This window comes from Anolis carolinensis, chromosome 4 (assembly GCF_035594765.1).
Source record: "Anolis carolinensis isolate JA03-04 chromosome 4, rAnoCar3.1.pri, whole genome shotgun sequence".
NCBI classification, from domain to species: domain Eukaryota; kingdom Metazoa; phylum Chordata; class Lepidosauria; order Squamata; family Dactyloidae; genus Anolis; species Anolis carolinensis.
The window spans coordinates 155,712,508-155,732,606 of record NC_085844.1 but is presented as its reverse complement, the minus strand read 5'-3'; the positions used below and the strand labels follow the sequence as shown (position 1 = coordinate 155,732,606).

The window sequence follows — 20,099 nt, the reverse complement described above, 5'->3', positions numbered from 1 at the left end:
TCCGCCCAGACGGGGCCTTGCCTCCCGCCCTGCGCGCCCTGGGCTTTTCCAGGTGAGCAGACTGCACCGGAGGTCCCTGCAGGCCGCGATCGCAGCCTGCAGGGACCTCCGGTGCAGTCTGCCCACCTGGAAAAGGCCAGATGGGCGAGGCTGAGCTGCGTGGGAGGCAGGGCCAACCCTGGCCCCGCCTCCCACGCAGCTCACCCTGACCCCGCCTCTCACGCAACGTGGCCAGGGTGCACAGGCCGGCAATCCAGGGCCATCCCAGCCGGCCATGAGAGCTCGCTCGTCGCCGAACAGGCCTTCCTGTTCGCCGGCGAGCGAGCTCATGCTCCCCGCTGGGGGGGGGAAGCCTGACGGGGCCCTCCGGGCCCTGCGCCCGAGGCGGCCGCCTCACGTGGCCTCCGTGTTGGGCCGGCCCTGTTAGCAATCAACTCCAAGTTCAAATCACTTCTTCCTCTGCCTCTTTCTTCCTGCCTTGTGTGCTACAAATATTTTTATTCATAGCATTCTAAACAGTTTTAAGCATCCATTTTAAAAAGACTGTAAAGAAACAATTTATAGGACAATAATTATAACTGATAATGTTCACATTCCCATGTGTGTTTGCACCATGTGTCATTAGAACAGAGGATTTCTGTATATACTTGCATGCAGCAATACTACTGAAGGGCTTTTAGTTTTCAGAAAAGCTACAAAAAAAATTTCAGTGGAGGGGTTTGACAATGCTAACTGTTAAAATGTACCTTTAACCCATCTTTTCCTTGGACACCATCTTCCCCAGGTGGTCCCGGCACACCCTGTTTTTTCATAAGAAATAAATCCATATGGCATTACTTCCGAACACTACAGCATACGCTGCAATATCTCAGAAACTAGATTGTGATCATGGTATTGGACAGCAGAACAATTTATGAGCAGTAAGAACAGAGAATATATTGAAAACGTTTGCAGCTGTCTTATTTTCCTTTATAAAAATTCAAGACCTATATTGAAAAGAATAGAAAACAAGGTTGCATAGATGAGCCTAAATTACTTGAGAAAACCTTGATAAATGTGTGAGAATGTGATAGGGAAATCAGTTCCCTGTATCCAAGGTGTGTAGTGAAGTGGGAAAGGTAAATGAGATTAAGAACATTTGCATTTTTAAAGTAGGGCTTCATGCACACATAAAATCAAATTTCTGTCATGTTATTGATCCTGAAACTCAGGGCCTTTCTACACAGTCATATAAATTCCACATTACAGTAGAGTCTCACTAATCCAAGCCTCGCTTATCCAAGCCTCTGGATTATCCAAGCCATTTTTGTAGTCAATGTTTTCAATATATTGTGATATTTTGGTGCTAAATTCATAAATACAGTAATTATAACATAACATTACTGTGTATTGAACTACTTTTTCTGTCAAATTTGTTGTATAACATGATGTTTTGGTGCTTAATTTGTAAAATCATAACTTAATTTGATGTTTAATAGGCTTTTCCTTAATCCCTCCTTATTATCCAAGATATTCGCTTATCCAAGCTTCTGCCGACCCGTTTAGCTTGGATAAGTGAGATTCTACTGTTTTAAACTGGATTATATGGCAGCGTAGACTCATATAATCCAGTTCAAAGCAGATGAGGATTATATGGTAGTGTAGAAGGCACCTCAGTGTTTGATGGCCACAATAATTTCTCTCTGTCTTCTATTTCAATGGGGAAAAAGGTCTAAAACTAGTGCTTTATATTAGTTTTGAATGTTAATTGAAGTTTATAGTGAATTGAAGAGATTGGTTAGTAGTCATCAACACTAATGTTGAAATGATCAAATCTATTATATTATGGCATTTACTTCATTACTTATTATTATTATTTATTTACTTGAGCTATTCATTTGCAAAGAAGTATCTGGAATTTATAAAGAACATTATCAGTTGTTGTTACCCTTCCTTCCAAAATGATGTATGAACTAATTTTATTGTAACTCACCTAGAAATCTTATGATATGAGATGCTGGTTGATTAGCTCTTATCTAAAATGCCTGGAATGAGACGCGTTCTCCATTTTGCAGTTTTTCGAATTTTGGAATACTTGCAGAAGACATAATGAGATATCTTGGGGTACAGGACCCGAGTTTAAACATGAAATTTATTTATGCTCCATATATGTTTTATACACATAGTCTGAACATACTTTTATACACTATTGGACACCCATGTGGACAATTTTACAGCATTTTAGATTTTAGAATTCAGGATAAGTAATGCTCAATTTGTATAAATATTTATTTAACATTTTAAAAAGTAAAAATAATCAGTCAAATATTTTTAAAAGTCGGTTTAATCCACTGTGTTCCTAGAGGTTGGTAATTCATAATCTTCATACTACTTCTCATTTCTAAAATACAACACTATTTATTTTCAAAATATGTTTCGTATTTACTACTTACTCTTAAACCTTGTTCTCCTGATTCACCAGTGTTGCCAACATATCCAACATCTCCCTGTCACAAACAAGAGAAATACATCAAACAGTTGCAACAAGAGAGCAAAAAAGATATTTAACATAAATGAATTGTATTGTTGCATGATTACACACACAGAAGGATATCTACCAACAGAAAAACAATGCAATACTCTCCACAGGCTTCCAAATAAGCAATGTACATATGCAATTTTTCTTGGTTGCACTGTATGTATTTTTGCAAACTGTTTGAGATTTACATTGCAAGGTTTCTTTTGCTTTCACGCTGACTTAGAAGGTTTCCCCAGGATTTGGTTAAATGGTTGTATTGCTGATTTTTTTATTTTTAATTATTGCTGCACTCGCAATAATGGCCAGAGATGTCTGTTTGGCTACATATTAACAGATGGACTAACAATGGACCCATGCTTAAAACCTTCCTCCACACAGCCTCATTTTTTATTCTGTGTTGAAAAACCTTTCAGGAACTAGTTTTTCTCATAATCTTTTGCTGCATGACAAGCTGGCCAAGTTCCATTTTGAAGCAGGTCATTATGAACTTTGCTTGCATTTCTATTGTTTTGTCTTCTTTAATATACAGTTCTATAATCAAAACAGTCCGTCCTCCCCCCCCCCCCCCCCCCGACGCATGTTTTCAAAAAACACTGTGCCAATCCAAATTTTATTTAGGCCAATCTTATGACAATAACTGTTTGGAGGTTGGGGAATGAAATAAGCAGTACAACTGCAGTGTAATCTAATGTGATCTGAAACATGAGGCACATATGTAAGGACGCAAATACTCCTTTCTGTCTCCCCAATGTGACCCTGAAAAACAAACCATTCAACAGTGACCTTTGTGCCTGGTTCTCCTTGTGATCCTGGCTCTCCCTCTGGTCCGGGTAGTCCCTGGAGTGATAAAGAGAAAGACATTATCTAACACCCACCACTAACGGCTTTCCAACATAAAATCAATAAGCATCATTATATGGCTGGAACAAAATAAAGAAGCTGAGATTGAAGCTCACCTTATACTTTTTATGTCAACAAGGGTTTTAACGAAGCATAATATTCTATCAATGCTCAATCTATCTGCCTTTTTAAAGCTCTGTATCTCTTTCCTCGATCAAATCAGTTTGCTAATGGTCCTTGTTTTTGCTTATTGACCGGTCTTCTTTAATGTTTTCATTACCACACACTTCATACTTTCCATTAATCTGTGTAGCCAGTCTGGCTTTCTGGTAATGGGAATTTTTTCAAAACAGCAAACCCATTCTGAGGGTTTTCTTCCACCAAAGGGGCTTTCCAGGATCAGATCCTATGGAAACACCACAGGCATCATCATTGTTCAAAATATGCCTATGTTATTTGTCAAGTAGCTGAGATCAGAACTCTGGAAGATATTTGTAATTACAATAAATGTTTGCCATTGCGTAGACTTCTTGAGACATGTTATAGTGTATGCATTCTTATGTATACCTGCACTGTTAGGCTGCATTTCATGAGAAGTGTTAGGTATGCTCAGAATGCAACAAATTCAAGAGTAAGTTATAGATTTTTTAAAAATAGCATGTGATATAAATGATATAAATGTAGTCATTTAATAAATTAAGAGGAATTTGTGTAACAGATTCATTTAATCAAGTTAAATAAAATAAAATAAAATGATACTCACCACAAGGCCTGCTTCTCCTACAGGACCAGCATCACCTTGTTGTCCCCTCAGTCCCTAGTATCAAACAAAACTTTATGTATGCATGCATAAACTTTATGTATTTCTTTCATAATACATAGTAGGTCATCCTAAAGTATTTGTTTTAGCATTTTACATCTATCTAGCAACAGCACTAGAACATGAGTAACTTCTTTTTCTAAGTCTAAACATAATTTTCAAGAGCTTCCTCTTCTGTCTTAGATCAGACATGTGTGATGATCTACATGCTGTCATTATTTCAACTAATATAGATTTTGTTTACATATGACTCAATTTTTCATCTGGTTTGTTTTATTAAACAGTCTACAGTCTGGAATGAAATTATGTGAAAGCAACTACTGTTGGAATAAAATTAACTCCATCCCTTAGTTCAAATAAAATATAGGGTGTTGCCAGTTGTACCTTTGTGGTGTAAATATAAAAATAACCAGTCTTTGGCATATCTCCCAACTTCTTTTAATACAAAGATTCTCAACCTTTGACCTTTGAGATATTTTGAACTTTGTCTTCTGAATGCTTGAGATACCATAATTAACAACTAGGAATTCTGAGAGTTCTGGTCCAAAACATCTGGAAGACTAAAGAGTGAACTACTTGTCTAACTTAATTGCTATACATTTTCTGCTTTATGTTTAACAAAAGGTATGCTTATATTAAAAGAGTAGTCTAAATATCCTGAAGGCACCAGAGCCTTTGTAGTCTTGGAACCTAAGCAGGGTCACCTCTAGTTAATACTTGAATAAGGGACCACCAAGTGCTACTGGCTATATTTCAGAAAGAGGAACTGGGAAGCCATCTCTGACTATTCTTTCCTAAGAAAATCCAATGAAATTAATGGAATTGCTGGAAATCAACAGGCAACTTGAAAGCATGTGTATGCACATGTGCAGACACACACACACACTTCTCTTTCCAGTCTCAAGAACTGGTGCATAGAGTTATCTGGATGAGATGGAATGGGATATGGCAGTGTTTCTCAAACTGTGCTCCTCCACGTGTTTTGGACTTCAGCTCCCAGAAATCCCAGCCAGCTGTTAGGAATTGTGGGAGTTGAAGTCTACAACATCTGGAGGAGCAAGTTTGAGAAACCCTGGGATATGGAGTCTAAGCCCAGGCTTCAGAACAGAAGGGTGATCTGATGATATAGCAAGGATTGGACAATAAGCAGGAAGATCAATGATGCATCTCTATAGAATTAATTTAGTTTGGCACCACTTTAACTGCTGTGGCTTTGTGCTATGGAACTAAATGAGTTGTAATTTTACAAGAACTTTAGCCTTCTCTGCCAAAAACTGTTGATGTATCATCAAACTACAATGCCCAGGTTGTAGTTTGCTATTCTATTTTCCAGAATTAATTTTACTGCAGCAAAACAGACTGATTTAGAAAAGAAAGGAGTGCAAAGCACCTCTTGGTACCATGTGAAATAAATGTGCTTGTTTTATTAAGTCATTTTATTTTCAGAGGAGTTTAAATTCTCAGTATTCTGAATGCACTCACTATATAATATATTCCATTCTTCTGTAGAAATCCTATAGTGGTAAAAATAAAAACCGACAAAGATGGAATTCCAAACTTAAACACTGATTTATATCCATCTGTTTTGAAAAGAAAATTTCTTGTCAAAACTACTAAAATGTCCTCAAGTTGTGTCACTTCCATTTAAAGGGAAGAGATTCCAGATTACTGAATCTGTTTACATTCTGAGATGTAAATGCAAAATACATTAAATGATAGTTGTTTTTGCTCTAATATGCAAATCTTACTTCTGTGGAAGCAATACAGTTTACACAAAAAGTCCATGGGCAGCTAATGTAAATCTTATTTTAATTCATGGATTGATGCAGGTTTTAATTATTGCTAATAATTAGCAAAGGGGGTGAGGTTTGTCTCACTTATTGCCAACATTCACACATCCAGGATATTATGGGTAATGTAACAAACTTACAAAACTTTGTCAAAAAGAGCAAATTAATGACAGGAACTTAAATTCACTATTAAGAGAGAGTACAGTGTGATCATACAATCGTTATAACTCCTCACTGATTTCTGCAGCTTCAGTATCACGAAGCTTTGACTCTGAATGAGCAGCTCAATCATTTTTCATACCATTCCCACGGAGATCAAACAAGTTTGGCACAAATCCCTCTTTCTTGTGACTCTAGTACAAAACCAGAGGACAAAATATAGGTATCCTCAGTTTTTTTTTTTGAAGGTTTGCTTTTTGTCAATCTGCATTTTCGACTTTTTAAATTAGACTTGTATTACCTTTTGACTTCATACCAAATTAATGGGTCCTGGTTATGTAAAACTGAATAGAGCTGAAAGAGCAGAGGTGAGGTACCTCTTTGGTGGCCAACCTTTTTCCATTCAGCCGCCCTTCCCCCTGCTATCGACTTGTCTATTTATTTATTTATTTATTTACAGCATTTTTACCCCACCTTTCTCACCCGAGGAAACTCAAGGTAGCTTACAAAAGTCGGCAAAAATTCAATGCCAAAACACAATCATTAAAAGCAAAACAATACGTACAAATCAATTAATAACACTATTAAAACACATTATAAAATGTAAAACATCTATGTAATTGAATCCATTCATCCGGAACCTCGTGCGTAAACCTTGATTCAGACCATGTCGACTCAAATGTTTATTCATTAAATGCTTGAGCACACAGCCATGTCTTTAAAGCTTTTCTAAAGCCCAGAAGAGTTGGGGCTTGTCGGATGTTGCTAGGGAGGGTGTTCCACAGCTGGGGAGCCACCACCGAGAAGGCCCTGTCCCTTGTCTAGGAAACTGCTCAAGATAACCTTTGATATGCTTGGAAGGGAGGGCTGGGAACGGTTCTCTGTGCCAGGTGGAATGTGGTTGTGTTCTTGCCTTTTGCAGGTTGTTGGCTGTTTAGTAAGTTGGAGATGCAGTACTCAGAGGAAATGAAAAAATGTTGTTTTGCAATGCTTTTGTGATGCTGCCTTTTTTCAACTTAGGATCATCTTTCATTGCATCTGTATACTGCATCCCTCACTTGTTCAATAGGTTAAGGACAAACTGGCAAGCATTATAGGCTTTGTATTTCAATAATTTCTGCTTTTCGGCAGTGCTCTGTAGGCCAATTTGTTGAAAGAGTGGGGGACTTCTTAGCCAATATCAGGAGCTCTTTAGTTGTAGAATTGACATTGAAGATTGTAATGACAAGGTTAGAGCCAGTATGGTGCATTAAATGCTACTTATGTTAATTGTTCATTTCTTGAATCGACATAGCAAATTTATTTGTTGTTGTGTGCTTCCAAGTTGCTTCTAACTTATGGGGATCCTATGGAGAACCTGCATTTTCTGATGCTAAGAATGTATTACTTTCCCAGGGTCACTCAGTGGGTTTTCATGGTTGAATAGGGATTTGAACCCTGGTCTCTTCTTTTGCTAACACTTAAACCACAACATTGTGCTAGCTCCACCACACAGCAAATATGATTGTACGAATCAAACTGTTTTTTTTTTTGAACTAGTGTCATTGATATTGGGCGTGAAAGTTGAAGAATAAAACCACATGGGCAAGCTGAAAAGAAATGTAAATCATCCAGATGTTCTAGGAAGGAGTTTCTAAGCATAAGGATGGTTCCCAGAGTATGGGTAACCAATTTAATGATATAAAGGTCATTAGGCAACAGCAGAGTTAGAAAAATGAAGATCTTGAGCTTGGATAAACAGTGACAGATAGATATGACTGTTCTTGGGCTGGCTTACATCAGTCTACTCTACAACAATTTGGTTTTGTTTATCTGCCACCATCAGCAAAATAAAAGAAAGGTGCACAGTGGCCTTCCAAAAGTTGAATCTTTGATTTGATTGTGGATAGCGTGCTGCTAAGTGGCAACATGTCCCGCACTTTCTTAAGCCGGCGCACTTGCCGAAGGGAGAAGTTTTCTCCCTCCGGTAGGGGCCTGGGCCTTTTGAGAAGCACGGAACCCGCTAAACAGCAGCACGCCCCGCGCTTCCCTAAGTCGGGGTGCTTGCCGACAGATCCGGTTATCCGACAGATCTGTATTTTGTCCTATAATGTATACTTTAAGAGGTAAAGGTTTTCCCCTGACATTAAGTCTAGTCATGTCCAACTTTGGGGATTGGTGCTCATCTCCTTTCTAAGCTGAAGAGCCAGCATTGTCCATAGACACCTCAAAGATCATGTGAGGGCATGACTGCATGGAGCTCCGTTACCTTCCTGCCAGAGTGGTACCTATTGATCTATTCACATTTGCATGTTTTTGAACTGCTAGGTGCGCAGAAGCTGGAGCTAACAGCGGAAGCTCACCCCGCTCCCTGGATTCAAACCTCTGACCTTTTGGTTAGCAAGTTCAGCAGCTCAGCAGTTTAACCCACTGTGCCACCAGGGGCTCCAATGTATACATTATGGCAGTGTAAAATGGAAAAAAAGGTTACCCCAAATATTGAATTTTAAGGTGTTACTAAAGAGCATAAAACACAACTTACTGGTTCACCCATGGGACCGCTATCCCCTGTACTTCCAGGAGGACCAGACAAACCCTAAAATACAAAGCCAACAGAAGAAAAGCTGTTTCAAAATTTCTATACAAAACATATACATCATAAAGCTTTTAAAATAGTCTTTGAATAAGGAAAAATGCAAATACACAACGACCAAGGCTTCTGTATGCTACAAATGAAAAATATAGGTATAGAATACATGCTATGGTAGAAAAAAAACTTGTGAAAGTAGTTCACTTTTCAATTTTAAGCTACAGTAACAGAAAACATGCTTTGAAAAAAATATTCTAATGCAATAATATTGTACATACTACATAAGGCACAAATCCTGTGTAATATTGTGATAGTTATTGGACAGTTCCTATTATCTGTAGTATGGTTACTTTTCCCTGGATCACACAGGATTGCATATACTATAGGCATGGGAGCCAGGATCTAAAAACACAACTGACCACTAAAAATGTAATATGAGGCAGAAAGCAAGCAGAAAACAATTTCATTTGCTAAAGAAGTAACTGAAACTTAAAATTCCTTTAATAAGCATACTTGAATGATGTTACAGTTAAATTAGCAAGGAGCAGGTGTGGATTTACAAAGCAGAAGTATACTTTAGACCAGAGTAGTGAGGAATTGAATGTCATTACAGTCTAAATTGAAATTTAGTGATGGTTACCAGTTTTGCCATAGTAATCTGCTAAAATGCAGGGTAGAGTAGGGAGGAAGCTGAAACAGTTTTTCCTGGAGCCCTGCCACACATTTTCAGCAATGTGATTTGTCAGCAGTAGCAGCAACTAAAGTGGCAGAGTCTACAAAAATAGGCTGCAATGCTATTCTTCACATTGTTCTCTTCTGCTGCAGACACAGAAAAAAAAACCCAAAATTTTATCTGCCTTTGAATAGCAAGGCAGTCAAGACTGGTACCACTATTTTAGTAAATGCATTATAGTGGAAGTTTTTTTTTATAATCCCCACACATAACAGGGGCACAGGAGAGTAGCTGGGGATCCATGGGGCCTGTTTGAACAGTGCCATATGTATTTCCCTGTAAGGAAAAAAACGAAAAGAAAAGTAACCTAAATTGTAACTTACAGACCTAATACAAGCACAAGATCCGGTTTCATTTTAGAAACTAAGTTGGGTTCATTTTAGAAACTAAGTATTTGGAAGAGACACTGTTGATGAATGCCATGTGAAATAGGGTATGTTTTGGGGTTAATCACACCACTGCTGGGACCTCACTCTGTGAAGACTGTGTGTTGGCCGTCCGTGCACCGACCTCCACACATTAAAAAAAAAATCATGCACAGGCGTCTTCCAAGAAAAATAAAAACAAACCAACAAAAGTCCCATGGCGATCAGTGAGTGGCAACGGGGGCAGGACTGTGAAATCTGGAAGCCCCTAGTCACAGACTGGCACATGGGTGGTGGATATGGACTCAGTCATTCTACCTCAAGGACCAAGGCAGTTGAGTAGTCTGGCAGCTGTGTCCATGACTGAGCAGCCCTTTTTAGGATCCGCTCTGCTCACCCCACAAGGGGAAGGGGCTAGAAAAGGTGCCCTAAACATAGTCTGCCTCTCTTATCCCTGACTGGACTGCTGTGTCCAGAGGGGTCACCACTCTGCGGCCAAAAAAGAGAAATGAACTTTGGAACATGGAACATACGGACACTGTTGGATAACACTGACAGTGAACGCCTCAAACGCAGGACTGCTATCATTGCAAGGGAGTTAGGACGCTTTAACATTGACATAGCAGCCCTTCAGGAGAGCCGGACAGCAGGAGAGGGTCAGCTGAAGGAAGAAAAAGGAGGCTACACCTTCTTCTGGAAGGAACTGCCTGAAGAAGAGTGAAGAATACACAGAGTTGGCTTTGCTATCAGAAATGACCTGGTGAAGCACCTGACTGAAGCGCCCATTGGCATTAACGAACGACTCTCAACCCTCCGAATTATCCTTGCCAAAAACCAATAGGCAACCATCATAAGTGCCTATGCACCAACCCAAAATGCTGATGAAGACATCAAGAAAAATGTTTATTGTCAGCTGGACACCATCCTCTCAGAGATACCTAAGGAGGACAAAATCATCCTCCTGGGGGATTTTAATGCAAGAGTCAGAAGGGACTCCGACCTGTGGCCAGGGATCATAGGAAAAGATGGGGTCGGAAACAGCAACTCGAATGGCATCTTACTTCTCACCAAATGTGGAGAGCACCACCTTGTCATCACCAACACACTCTTCTGCCAGAAAAACAAGCTCAAGACATCATGGAAGCACCTCCGGTAAAAGCATTGGCACCTCTTGGACTATGTAATTACACGTGCCAGAGACCACCGCGACGTGCTTCTTACAAGAGCCATGACAGGTGCCGATGACTGCTGGACAGACCACAGGTTAATTCGATCCACGATGGCTATCAAAATCGCCCCCAAACGCAGACTCCGAGGAATTAAAATAAGGCACAAAATGAACACCCAAGCCCTTCAGGAGCCTTCCAAATGAGCCCATCTCCAAACAACACTCAAGGATCATCTACCCACAGAACATCCCGAAAACGTTGAGGAACATTGGAACAAACTGACCAGATTCATGACCACAGATCCAAAACAGTGAGGAAGTTTAGGACATATAATATCTGTTCTAATTATTCTAGTTAACTGCAATGTGTATAGTAACACTGTGTGTTTGTACTGAATTGGAATTCAATGTAGAAAAGTATTCTGTGTCCAGGATAAAAGGGTTTAAAAAACAGTAGTCAATCCTCTGCATCCATAGATTCATTCAAAGCTTGAAAAAAAATTAATCCAAAAAGTAAATCTTGATTTTGCTATTTTAGTTACAAGGATTTTTGTATCCAAAGGTATTCTGGAAAAAATCCTAAGAGCTCATTGTATATTACTTGATGTTGCCTTATTTTACATCTTCAGTCAACAAAATAAGTTCAAAATGAAAGTAATATCTTAAAATATTTTATGATAGAATAAAGTCTTTCTGTTGGAAAACAATACACTTGTCTTATTTCACTTTTTCACTTCCTTATGATGAACATTTCCAGAAAGATCTTCTCCATGTATACAGTATATTTCAAATAATACCCAGTATATTTCAAATAGCTAATAAAGACTGTGCTCATATTACTCTGGAAAGCAACAGGAAGGGGGCAGTAGATTTCCAAATAAAAATAAGATGAATTTAGATTATCTTCTTGATTTGTATCCCATTACCATTTCTCTGTCCAGCAAGCTTTCAACTCTCTTGTTTTATTTACCACTTAGCTGGCTTTCTGAGTTCTATTTATACAATTATTTAAGTGTTCTTATTTATTATCTCTAATATATAATTTGTCACACTTTGATCCTTTGTATTATGCTTTAACGTGCTCTCACACATTAAACATGTAGATTTAACATAATTGCTTATTTAATCATTTAAAACTTTGCATTTTTATTTAAGTTTTAACTATATTTTTGCTATACTTAGCTATATTTCTTTTTAAATTGAACCTCCCTTGGGTTCTAAAGCTCAAGAAAGGTGGAACATATTTTTTAAAATATACATGATTTTAATATTTGCATTAAGGACATATGATGGACAAAGTAGAATAGAATTTTAAAATACAATCATAAATTGGATAATGCATTGATTTCTGGAAATTGTAATATACTTTAAGGTGCAAAAATGGTCCATGTTCACATATTTGTTCTGAGTGCCTAAAAATGTAATCAGCATAATTTCTATGTCCTAAAAAGACTACAGGCCTCATCATACTTGGGCATTTATCCACTTTAAATCCGGTTTCTGCCTCCTGCAGAATTCTGGGGTTTGTAGTTTGGTGAGGCCCAAACTACAAACCTCAGAATTCTGGGGTTTGTCTGGCTGAGCTCTTTGAAGGCCCCTCCCTAAAGTAGATTTAAAGTGGATCCAAACTCTAGTGTGATGAAGCCCTATCTCTACTACAGTAGAGTCTCACTTATCCAAGCTAAACGGGTCGGCAGAAGCTTGGATAAGATAATATCTTGGATAATAAGGAGGGATTAAGGAAAAGCCTATTAAACATCAAATTAGGTTGTGATTTTACAAATTAAGCACCAAAACATCATGTTTAACAACAAATTTGACAGAAAAAGCAGTTCAATACACAGTAATGTTATGTTGTAATTACTGTATTTACGAATTTAGCACCAAAATATTATGATATATTGAGAACATTGACTACAAAAATGGCTTGGATTATCCAGAGGCTTGGATAAGCGAGGCTTGGATAAGTGAGACTCTACTGTACTTCCAACTGAAAAATACCTTTGTGAATCTAAGAAATTAGGAAACAGACACAAACTTAGAAGGAAATTTGAACATAGATCAACTATTAGATCATTAACTGTTTCATGGGATAATTTTCTACTCCTTCACAAAATAGTCTGAATGGAGGAAACATCTCCAGGTGAGTGGCCATTCTTTGTATCAGCTTCTTTGTAGAGCATATATAACTTGCCCCTTGCAAGTCAATTTCTCACAGGCCATACCCACTGCTAGTTCTCTTTGGTCGGTTCCAAACAGAGGAAAAGTCTGCACTGAACAGGGTTTAAAAAACCTGGGTTGGGGCAGACTTTAGTCTGCATACCAGCCCCAAAAGCCCACGCTTTCCAATGCCCAAACCACCCTCTCAAAAAGACTTAAAAAAATAAAATAACATTCCCGACTACCAACCATTTTCCTTCTCACTCCTCCCTTCTCCTGGCGCGTCATTTCTATGTGCCAGGAGAGGTCTGGCTGCAATTTAATGGTAGATGGGTAAGTTATTTTATTTCTTAAGTCTTTTGGGGGGGATTTTGGTGAGGGGGTTGGTGCCTTCAAGGTTTACAGGGCTGATTCAGCCCAGAAAATCTGAGAGGGCTGTGTGGACTGGCCCCTTAGTAGTCCCATGTCTACTGAGTGATCAGTCCCCACAGGGCACATCCTGCATTAGACCTGGGTCTGATGCAGCATCAAATTAATTCAGGACAAAGCAGGGTTTTCTGCTTTGTCCCAAATTAATTCAGTTTTACCAGAGACATTGTTTGGACACTTTCAGTAAAACCACAGGAGCTCTTGCATTATGGGCCCTGTGTGGAAGGGCCCTTATCCACTGTTCTTCTGAAGTAATAGTAGTGAGTGAGTTCACACAATATAACAGGGAAGCTCTAGGTGATTATAATAGATCAAATGAAGCCCTCAAAAGGGATATACCATTATTATTATTATTATTATTATTATTATTATTATTATTATTATTATTATTATTATTAAAGTTATATACAAAGTAATGTACTACAGTAGTCCCAGCGATTGAACAAAAATTATGCAAATGTTGATTTAACAATTTCCTTTTGGTTCAGTCCAATGGCCAGTCCCAATTAGTCCAGGGCAATTAAATGAAAGTGGACTTGAAAAATAAACACATAGAAGTCCTGTTGGCCCAACAGAATGAACTCTGAATCTGACTAACACCTGGATGGCTCAGGAATCATATACAAACAACAAAGATGTTTTCGAAGGGCTTGATATCACCTGAATTGCATGTCTTCTAGCAAAGAAAAGTGAATAGCTTGTTCTGGAGGCTCCAGGAGTTGCAATTAACTTCTTAAATAACCTGCATGGGTTACCTCCATAGTTTAACAGACAAACATACTGGCTAAGAGCCTACATCATCAGATGTAGCTACAATGATGAGGCTCCATCTGTTGGTGTCACCAGAAGCCTCCTCTTAAGTCAGGTGACAGTCCAGCCAAAGGGTTTCCAAGACTTTGTACATCAGGCTGACTTCTGTACAGTCCAGGTTGTGAGCCACATTTTGACAGGTAACTGGAGTGACTCCTCTGGGTCCTTCTGCAGTTGTTTGGTGCCAAGTGTTTCTCAGGCTTAATTTACACAACCCTAAAACGCAGGGTGAGAGACGGATTACCCTGAGGCATCCAAATAAGGTTTCAGGCTAATTATCTTAAAACTGGAGTAAACCAGATTTACTAGATTTAATCCAGGTTTTAAAAATAGCTCTGAAGATCCATATCTTCCCTGAAGGTCCTGAGGTATGGGGCCATGTTGCAACCCAGCCTGCACCTGAGCTGTCAGATGAGCCTTGTGAGCCTTGGGTTGGGCCTGTTCAGCCTGTGATTGTTCCTGCACCTGACCTGGCAGAAGACTCTGGATTGGGGCCTAGTATTCCCATGCATCCAGATGAGCCTGCTGTTCCTGGACAGCCAGAGTTAGAGGAGGTTGCTGCCCCTGAGAAACAGGCACACAATGTTTTCAAGCAGGCAGGTTGAACAGCATTCCTTGGGAGTGTCAAGGTTGAACCTTTCCTTGCCAGACGCAAACCTTCCCTTGCCAGATGGGCATTTTAGTTATGATACGACTAATGAGCTTGACAGAAAGAAAGCAACAGAGACGAGAAAGGGAGGTTTTCCAGATGCAGCAAAAGGCTGTTAGTGAGAAAGGGTTTTGAACAAAATTCCCACGGAAAGAGGCTGTGAGCTCAGCCTTAAGAGGAGCAGCTTCTGAGAGAGATTTTCAGAGGTGGTAACTTTGCTCATCGAGAGAGTGATTCCTGTTTCATGCTTCCATGCCAAGTTCATGTAGCCTTGCATCTTGAGTTTTGTTCCAGTTCTTGAAGTTCCTGTTGCCTTGCATCTTGAGATTTGTTCCAGTTCTTGTTTTGCTCCTGGGGATTTTGGATTGTCAAGTTTTTGTTCCTGATAGCCTCATAGTCTGGGTTTCCTGCTTCGGTCAAAGATCCTGTCTTTTGTTCCAGTCTTTGATCCTATTCCTTGGACTAATCTTGGTGTCTTGATTCCTTTGTTCCAGCTTTGATCCTGTTCCTTGGACTAATTTTGATACCTTGTTTGGACTTTAATCTTGTGTGAGACTTTTAAGGACCCTTGTTTCAAGAATCATCAAGTATTTTGTATCTCTGGACTTAAATCTTGTTTCAGTGACTTTGAACTTTGATTTGCTATTGCTTACTTATATATATTCAATAAACTACTTGCTTTGCTTATAGTCTAGGGCTCTAGTGTGGTTTTGAGGTGTCTCTGCAGCCTAGGGATGCAACAGGCCTGTGGAAACAGACACCCAGGATCACCTTCTGGGATCCCAGGGTCTGTTTTAATAGCCATATCTCCTCCGCAGACTCTGGCAGCCTGGAAAAGAGGGATGGCACTGCTAGCCTCCACTCTCTGCCCCCCCCATTTCCCCCTCACCTGATCAAGGCCTGAAGCTTTTTTTCCTCTCCCTCCTCCCTCGAACAGCCAACAGAATACCCTGGAGAAGGAAACCCCCTTCCCTTCCCCAAAGTCCTCTGTTGACTCTTCCTCTCCTAAGTTGAGGGGGAAATAGGGGTAGGAAGGGGAGGCTGGAAGTATCTCTGCCCACCCATGCTGATTTTAGATCAGCACGGGAGATCATCTAGCCACTATCCACTGCGAAATCCAGGTTTGGGCCAGCTGTGTGGCCTAAATTCCAAGAATGAAAATTCCAAATTCCTTTAGGGATTTAGCAGTATATGGAAGCACCCTCAGTGTCCCAACCTGCAGCACCTTGGAAACCCTTTAGTTGCGGCACTACCTGGCTAATGAGGCATGTTTTTGAGATCACATTCTGTCATTAACAAATGTAAATATAAACCCTAAAAGTTATTTTATCGTAAATCCAGTTTAAGGTAAAGGTTTCCCCTGACATTAAGTCCAGTCATGTCTGACTCTGTGGGTTGGTGCTCATCTCCATTTCTAAGCTGAAGAGCCGGCATTGTCCGTAGACACCTCCAAGGTCATGTGGCCAGCATGACTGCATGGAGCGCCATTACCTTCCCGCAAGAGTGGTACCTATTGATCTACTCACATTTGCATGTTTTCGAACTGCTAGGTTGGCAGAAGCTGGAGCTAACAGCGGGAGATCACTCCTCTGCCGGGATTTGAACCTGGGACCTTTCGGTCTGCAAGTTCAGCAGCTCAGTGCTTTAACACACTTCACCACTGGGGCTCCAGTTTACAATCTCATAAATATTGGACAGGATGCCAGCCACTATTTTTGGAAAACCACAAGCAATATTTAAATGCTTTTGGGTGTTTAATCTGTGTGGCCCTTGATGGGCCCCAGGGGCAGAAAATTGCCCTCTTGCAGTTGCCCATCCCAGGTCTAAAGTGAACTTCTGCATAAAGATAAAGAACTTACTGGTACTCCTGGACTCCCTCTTTCTCCAGGGTTACCAGCTTTGCCCTGTTGAAATAAAAGGAAGAGAACATTTGTGTCAAATACATTTAAAAGAAATGTCCAGGTAAAATTACCGCTTGCATATATCAGCATTAAAAAGCACACTACTATACTTCTCTGGCACGTACAATGAGTCCAGGAATGCCTTTTTTCCCTGTATCACCAGGCTCTCCCTGAAGAAAAGGAAACAAAATTGAGCTACTTTATTGTAAATCTCTTTATTTCTTCCTAAATCCCAAATTATGGGCCTTTATCATCACTTATAGAGAAAGAAGTGTATAGCACCATCATTATTTATTTTATCATTTATAGCCCATGAAAGCTTTCAAGCAGCTGACAAAAGATAAAAACAATACTATTTAAAATAGACTTATTTCAAAATGAATAAAAATAAAGCAATACATTAAGGTACAACAATGAATAGAACAATTGTGCCTGGTTTCATCTTTTATTGACTTTCTAATGGTATTGTGCTACACTTTCAGGAACTCTGAGAAAGAACAAATAAATTAGCATTACCTTAATACCTTGAGTCCCTTGTTCTCCTGGTGGACCATCCTGTCCTCTTGGTCCCTGAAAATTAAAAACATAATTCTTGGTGTGTAAAAAAGAAAATGTGCAATTCTATGTGTATGGTCTCCTACATGTACTAACATTTTCCCCGCCATTAGTACAAAAATAAAAGTTTTGTTTTTGCTGAGTACTCAAAGGGAGCAATCCTATATAAGATGCAGTGAAATCCGTGGGACATATAGATCGTGAAAAAATATAATTTATGTTTTCTATGTTGTAGATGAAAGCGCTTTATTGGTTAGGATAGTGTACTAATGCGTGGTTTTTGTCTGCTTTTGTACTTCACCAGGGTAACATTAGAGAGTTCAAAGCATTTATTATCTCATACAAAAACAGTTTGAATTTAGTACTGTTCGTAAAAAATTCCTCATGGCTTTTAAAATACCATTAGGATAGAATCTTGTCCAGTGAAGATGGAAAGAACAAAGGTAGCTTAGTCATTTAAAACGAGAATAATGTAACTAGCACTATGTTCTAAGACACTTTATCTAATAATAATATAAATAAGAGGCTCATAAAACGTCAGAGAATTTCTGCTCTCCACATTTTAAAAATGGTTAAATATGAGCATTTCCATATTAAAATTACATGGACATACGTTTGAGCTTGTTCATATTACAGTATATTCAATTAGCATTGCGATAATTGTGTTGTATCTTGCCTTGATTTGTGAGGAAAGGTGGGTAACAAATGAAAATAATGATGATGATAATAATAATAATGGTAATAATATCTTCCAGGGAATAGGAAAACAACGTGGATGTAAACACATACTCAACAGAGGTCACTCAACTGCAAATGAATGAACTATGTGTACATAGTACCATAATTTCCAAAATATAAAACATTACGCTTTGTGTAAAAGTTATGTATTATATCACATGAGAGTCTTTTTAATTAAATCCACCTCAGACAGAATATGTGTATGCTGTATATACCTAATTAAAACATCACCCACCTAATTTTGTGGATAATTTCCTTTGCAGAGACCTTATTGATGATGTGGTGAAACATCAGCCATTACCCACAACTAGAAATTCAGTATAAAGAATATGGAGAGACATTTTTATGCAGTCCTCCAAAGTGCCATGAGGTTACACAACCACACGGATCATTAACTTTGTAGCACTTCTTAAAAGTATCCAAAATGGAAAGAAGACCCTAAATGTTTGTCTTTGTAAAATAAACACAAAAAATACAGACTAGGAGTTTGGATCATAACGTAAATCTCTCAGTTACAACAGACTAAAAAAAGCATATCCAGAGTGGTTTCACTACTATGAAAGCAGAATAGTATTTCTATAAATAACATATTTGTGAGTCATTGTTGGCACAGCTGAACTGGAGCAAACAGAAGCATCGTTTCCTATTGTAGTGAGTCCATGATGCTATTTGGCTGTAGTCACTTGTACTGGCCAGCATACTGTATGATTCCATATAAACAAAACGGATGAAAGCATAATACTGCCAAACTGTAACTACATTCTGACACTATGACATAAATTTCATTTTATTTCAGAGGAGAGTATCAAAGTATTATACACTTAGACATAGCATTTCTATAGAGCTTCACATCTATGAGCGCCAAAATTATTGCAGATTTATAACCATGTTGCAAATCGGGAAGGGGGGATGCTGCAAATGCAAGGTGGGAAGTTTAAGTAGTTTGTGAGCCTGCAAACAAGGAGAGTTCTGAAACTGATACTTCGTTTGGTCAGTTCACTATACAACTGGAATATATACCTGTTTCCTCCAATATTATTAACAAACAGCCAAAGTTTTACTTCCAACATTCCCTTCTTGCCATATGCCCTTAGCTGGACTTGCAGACCTGTAATATTTATTAGTTCAGACAAGGCTGAGGGTAAGATACCATGAGACTGGACTGTGAAAAAGAAATCTCTCAATTCATGCCAAAGGATAAATCACAGTCTAAATTAGCATTGTATATTTATAGGCAAAAAGGCAGATTTTATAGAGGGAAAACAACAATGGAAAATGAAACAAGTCAGCCAGCACCTGTGAAGTTGCAGGCTATTGTGAGTTTACAACCTAGGAGGGGGGGGGGGGGAGGGAGAGAGAGAGAGAGAGAGAGAGAGACAGCAGACATTTTAGTGGCATATAGCACTATAATTCTGTAGTGTGAATGGGCCCCAAGAGGCATCTTAAGAACAAGAAAGTCCACTGTTCCAGGATGCTTCCAGTCCTAAAAAGGTGTTTTATTCTTAAGGTGTGGGGTACATAGCTTATACTGTGTAGCAAGTCCTTCTTGTTAAGGCTTATTTACTGGGAAACTTGGGAACATTTTCTACACTATAACTCATACAACTTCTGAGCCACTCACAGCAAACAATTTATCTGAGGGCGCATCCAGACAGCCCTTTAAACCGGGAACACTCGTGTTTGAAAAATGCGAATGTTCCCAGGTCCTACCCTGTTTCCCTGAAAATAAAACAATGTCTTATATTAATTTTTGCCCCCAAAGATGTACTAGGTCTTATTTTCAGGGGATGTCTTACTTTTCCATGAAGAAGAATTCACATTTATTGTTGACCAAAAAAATGAATATTTATTATATACTGTACAGTAGTTGTCATCACAAACCAGCATGACCAGAC

The 20,099-nt window shown here is 39.0% G+C and overlaps 1 protein-coding gene and 1 long non-coding RNA gene across 6 annotated transcripts in view; one reads left to right on the top strand and one right to left on the bottom strand.

Annotated features, from left to right (window-relative positions):
• Positions 1–20,099, bottom strand: part of col24a1 (collagen type XXIV alpha 1 chain) — a 233,242-nt gene that overhangs the window by 59,672 nt on the left and 153,471 nt on the right. For all 5 annotated transcript variants that reach the window (XR_010005351.1, XM_062978066.1, XM_062978065.1 and 2 more), the window contains exons 29-36: positions 17,428–17,481; positions 17,037–17,081; positions 16,870–16,914; positions 8,649–8,702; positions 4,122–4,175; positions 3,302–3,355; positions 2,433–2,486; positions 747–800 (exon numbers count right to left, since the gene is read on the bottom strand). Coding sequence is in view for 4 of the 5 variants with exons in the window: in XM_062978066.1 (XP_062834136.1) it covers positions 747–800; positions 2,433–2,486; positions 3,302–3,355; positions 4,122–4,175; positions 8,649–8,702; positions 16,870–16,914; positions 17,037–17,081; positions 17,428–17,481 (414 nt within the window). In the remaining variant the exon portion in view is untranslated. The remainder of the gene's footprint in view (positions 1–746; positions 801–2,432; positions 2,487–3,301; positions 3,356–4,121; positions 4,176–8,648; positions 8,703–16,869; positions 16,915–17,036; positions 17,082–17,427; positions 17,482–20,099) is intronic.
• The window catches only part of LOC134298333 (uncharacterized), an 81,544-nt gene that overhangs the window by 18,665 nt on the left and 42,780 nt on the right, over positions 1–20,099 (top strand). The gene's annotated exons all lie outside the window — the stretch shown is intronic.